The sequence below is a fragment of the Pseudoliparis swirei genome, chromosome 1 (assembly GCF_029220125.1).
Source record: "Pseudoliparis swirei isolate HS2019 ecotype Mariana Trench chromosome 1, NWPU_hadal_v1, whole genome shotgun sequence".
Taxonomy (NCBI): Eukaryota; Metazoa; Chordata; class Actinopteri; order Perciformes; family Liparidae; genus Pseudoliparis; species Pseudoliparis swirei.
Window position 1 is genome coordinate 22365392 of NC_079388.1, and position 4690 is coordinate 22370081.

At 54.6% G+C, this 4690-nt stretch overlaps 1 protein-coding gene across 1 annotated transcript in view; it reads right to left on the minus strand.

The window, feature by feature from the left end:
- Nucleotides 1–1264: 1264 nt before the first annotated feature.
- LOC130198607 (zinc finger protein 250-like) overlaps nt 1265–4690 on the minus strand; it is a 12986-nt gene continuing 9560 nt past the window's right edge. Inside the window, exons 3-5 of the mRNA XM_056421834.1 lie at nt 4191–4358; nt 3297–3588; nt 1265–2959 (exon numbers count right to left, since the gene is read on the minus strand). Of these exons, the coding sequence (XP_056277809.1) occupies nt 1476–2959; nt 3297–3588; nt 4191–4358 (1944 nt within the window). The 3' untranslated portion in view covers nt 1265–1475. The remainder of the gene's footprint in view (nt 2960–3296; nt 3589–4190; nt 4359–4690) is intronic.

Here is a 4690-nt window from a genome sequence, read left to right on the forward strand (position 1 = left end):
GTACACAGCTGAGTACCACACAGTACACAACTGAGTACCACACAGTACACAGCTGAGTACCACACAGTACACAACTGAGTACCACACAGTACACAGCTGAGTACCACACAGTACACAGCTGAGTACCACAGCACTACCACAGTACACAACTGAGTACCACACAGTACACAGCTGAGTACCACACAGTACACAGCTGAGTACCACACAGTACACAACTGAGTACCACACAGTACACAACTGAGTACCACACAGTACACAGCTGAGTACCACACAGTACACAACTGAGTACCACACATTACACAACTGAGTACCACACAGTACACAACTGAGTACCACACAGTACACAGCTGAGTACCACACAGTACACAACTGAGTACCACACAGTACACAACTGAGTACCACACAGTACACAGCTGAGTACCACACAGTACACAGCTGAGTACCACACAGTTCAGGACAGACTAGTAGTACTTCTGTGGTGGTACTGGTGCTGAACCTGGTTGGTTCTAGTCTTGGACTCAGGACCAGAGCCAGCAGTCGGTTCCCTGAAGCTGGATGAAGCCCGAGAAGAGACCCTCCACCCTTTGCTGGTGTGAGGTCTGGTGTGAGGTCTGGTCTGAGGTCTGGTCTGAGGTCTGGTCTGAGGTCTGGTGTGAGGTCTGGTCTGAGGTCTGGTCTGAGGTCTGGTGTGAGGTCTGGTGTGAGGTCTGGTGTGAGGTCTGGTCTGAGGTCTGGTGTGAGGTCTGGTGTGAGGTCTGGTGTGAGGTCTGGTGTGAGGTCTGGTCTGAGGTCTGGTGTGAGGTCTGGTGTGAGGTCTGGTGTGAGGTCTGGTCTGAGGTCTGGTGTGAGGTCTGGTGTGAGGTCTGGAGTGAGGTCTGGAGTGAGGTCTGGTGTGAGGTCTGGTGTGAGGTCTGGTCTGAGGTCTGGTGTGAGGTCTGGTCTGAGGTCTGGTCTGAGGTCTAGTCTGAGGTCTGGTGTGAGGTCTGGTCTGAGGTCTGGTGTGAGGTCTGGTCTGAGGTCTGGTCTGAGGTCTGGTCTGAGGTCTGGTGTGAGGTCTGGTGTGAGGTCTGGTCTGAGGTCTGGTCTGAGGTCTGGTCTGAGGTCTGGTCTGAGGTCTGGTGTGAGGTCTGGTGTGAGGTCTGGTCTGAGGTCTAGTCTGAGGTCTGGTCTGAGGTCTGGTGTGAGGTCTGGTGTGAGGTCTGGTCTGAGGTCTGGTCTGAGGTCTGGTGTGAGGTCTGGTGTGAGGTCTGGTGTGAGGTCTGGTCTGAGGTCTAGTCTGAGGTCTGGTCTGAGGTCTGGTGTGAGGTCTGGTGTGAGGTCTGGTCTGAGGTCTGGTCTGAGGTCTGGTCTGAGGTCTGGTGTGAGGTCTGGTGTGAGGTCTGGTGTGAGGTCTGGTCTGAGGTCTGGTCTGAGGTCTAGTCTGAGGTCTGGTCTGAGGTCTGGTCTGAGGTCTGGTCTGAGGTCTGGTCTGAGGTCTAGTCTGAGGTCTGGTCTGAGGTCTGGTGTGAGGTCTGGTCCAGCTCCGGGCCCGACTCCCCCCCTTCAGCCGAGTGAACTTTGAGGTGTCCGTTAAGCGAGCGCTTGGCCTGGAAGCTCCGCCCACAGACGCTGCAGCCGTAGGGTTTCTCCCCCGTGTGGATCAGCAGGTGTCTCTTCAGGTCCACTTCCTGCATGAAGCCCTTCCCACACACCTGGCACAGGAAGCGTCTCTCTTTGTTGTGGAAGCGGACGTGAGTGTCCAGCGTCTGCTTCTGGGTGAACCCCTTCCCACAGAGGCTGCAGGTGAAGGCCTTTTCCCCGGTGTGGGTCTTCAGGTGTGTCTTCAAGTTGCCGCTCTGGTTGAAGCTCTTCCCGCAGGCGCTGCAGGAGTAGGGTTTCTCCCCGGTGTGGATCCTCATGTGCATCAGCAGCGCCGCCTGAGCACTGAAGCACTTCCCGCAGATGTGGCAGGTGTTGCCGATCTCGCGGTGGGAGCACAGGTGAGCGGCGAGCTTGGCGGTGGACTCGTACTGGTGTCCACAGAGTCCGCAGCAGCAGTCCGGGTCCTGCAGATGAGTCTCCACGTGCTTCACCAGCGAGGCCCTCTTGTCGAAGGCTTCGCTGCACACCTTGCAGCGGTAGGAGCGCGGCGAGCTGCGGCGGCTCTCGGGTTTGTCCGCGGCGTCCTGCCGGTGCGTGGCCATGTGTTGGCGCAGGCCGCGGCGCTGCCTGAACTCCCGACTGCAGACGCTGCAGGCGTGCACCGCCCCCCCGCTGTGCTCCTGCATGTGGCGCTCTAGAGACGTCATGTGATAGAACGCCCGGCTGCACTCTTTACAGCCGAAGGGTTTCTCCGCGGCGTGTGTGCGCATGTGAGACGACAGGTTGCCTTTCTGGCTGAACTTCTTGCCGCAGATGTCGCAGCTGTAGGGTTTCTCTCCGGTGTGCAGGCGCAGGTGCAGCTCCTGAGCCAGAATGGACTGGAAGGTTTTTCCGCAGTAGGAGCAGGTTTTGCTCTTCACCCGGTGCATCTGCAGGTGAGCCGTCAGCTCGGCGGCGGAGTCCAATCGCGCGCCGCAGAAGCCGCAGCAGCGGTCCGAGTCCCGGGCGCAGACCTGCAGCACGTGCTGCAGCAGGAAGCCTTTCCCCTGCAGCGAGCGGCCACAGGCGTGGCAGCCGAAGCTCTGCTCCGGAGTCGACCTCTTTCGTTTGTTCCGGACGGCGAGCTGCGGCCGGCCTCTCTTCCTCTTCCACGAAGACCTCAGCGTCTGACTGCGGGCGGGCCGGATACGGTCGGGAACACGGTCGCCGCTGGAGGCCGAGCTGCTCGGGGAGGGGGGCGGATCGCTCGCAGGAGAAGGAAGCATCGACGGGCAGGAAGCATCGCTGTCCACGGGCTCAGCTTCGGTCTGGCTCAGGTCTGCAGGGTCCTCTGGAGGCTGGAGGTCTGTGTGGCCCCGGGACGCCTCCTGCAGACACTCTGAAGAGACACAACAACAAACGTGTCCTTCATTCACAAAGATGAACCGTGTTTATTGTTTACATCTTTAATGTTTACAGCTTTAATTTGAAATTATATTCATTGTCGTTATTTTAATGATTTAATTTGTTTTTTTCAACAGGTTTTAAACCAGATATGATTTTAATATTTCATCTAAGTTGATCTGCATACGTCCATGTATTTAATAACCGGAAGTGACGTGTTAACCTATTTTATCTCCTCCTATAATAACATTACTTCGAGTTGATAGTTTATGAAAGGAGTCTTATTTTGAAGTGTAGCGGAAGTGGGCCGCCGCGGCCTCGGCGGGACTGACCTGCTCGCTGCAGCCGCACGTCGGGCTTCAGCACGGCCTCGAGCAGCCTCCTCTGGCGGCAGACCTCCCGCTCGGCCCGCTCCGCTCGCTGCTCGTGCTCCGCCACGGTTTCCTCCAACAGACCGACAATCTCCTCCGCAGCCGCCGCGAGCCGCTCGGTGAGCAGCGCCTGAGCGCTGACTTCAGCCGCTTCTTCCGCTTCTTCCAGCCGCAGCAGAACGTCCTCGGCGGCGGCGCCGAGCCGCTCGCGTACCGACACCCGCAGCAGCCGCACGGCGCACATTGCGCTCCTCTGGTCGGACAAAGAGAGCCAGCGTCATGCACACGGAGCTCCGGTTCGCTTTGAGGAGCGCGAAGCGGCGGAAGCGAACAGCGACCTCTGCTGGACCGGAGGGCGAACAACCAGGGATTCAGTTCAGAAGAAAGAATAAAAATGAATAAATAAAATATTCAGACACAAACATTTAGTTCATGAACTTTAATATTTGTTCACGTTTGAACTGAAATAGAACAATATAACATCATGTTCAGTATTTATTAAGAGTATTAATACTCATTTAACTGGTCTCACACGTATAAACATGAAGAACCATGTTCTGCGTCTATGGGTTCTGGACATGAAGCTGAGAAGCTGCTGTGATTGGCTGGCAGCTGGAAGTCACATGACTTATATTTTCTTATCTTTTCCCAGTGCCCTCACTGTTTAGCGTCAAAGGGCGGAGCCTCCTCGCTTCTTCCGGTGAGATCATTGTAATCACTGTGATGTCATCATGCAGCAACAGAGGGGGATTGTGGGACTTTGTTCAGGCCCCGCCCCGCCCCTCCTACCTTCTCTGACCGTTGCTGTGGCGACACAGTTAGCTGCTCCTGAAACTACGATTTTATGCCCTCTACCTCCTTATTGGTCAACGGGGCCAGGGCGGGGTCGACCAATGAGATGGCAGGAAACAGTTTTAACCAGCCAATAACCATGACGGACAGGTCCAGATCGTCCAATAAGATCTGAGCAGCTCCCATGAACGATTTGTGATCCATCCGCCCGTAGTCGCCCCACACGATGATCTGCAGACAGATAAATATATAGATAAATACATGTTTATACATATATATGTACAGTATGATGTAACAGGGTATATGTTATGGTGTAACAGGGTATATGTTATGATGTAACAGGGTATATGTTATGATGTAACAGGGTATATGTTATGATGTAACAGGGTATATGTTATGGTGTAACAGGGTATATGTTATGGTGTAACAGGGTATATGTTATGATGTAACAGGGTATATGTTATGGTGTAACAGGGTATATGTTATGATGTAACGGGGTATATGTTATGGTGTAACAGGCAGGAAAGGCTATGATGTAACAGGTATATAAGTTATGATGGGGA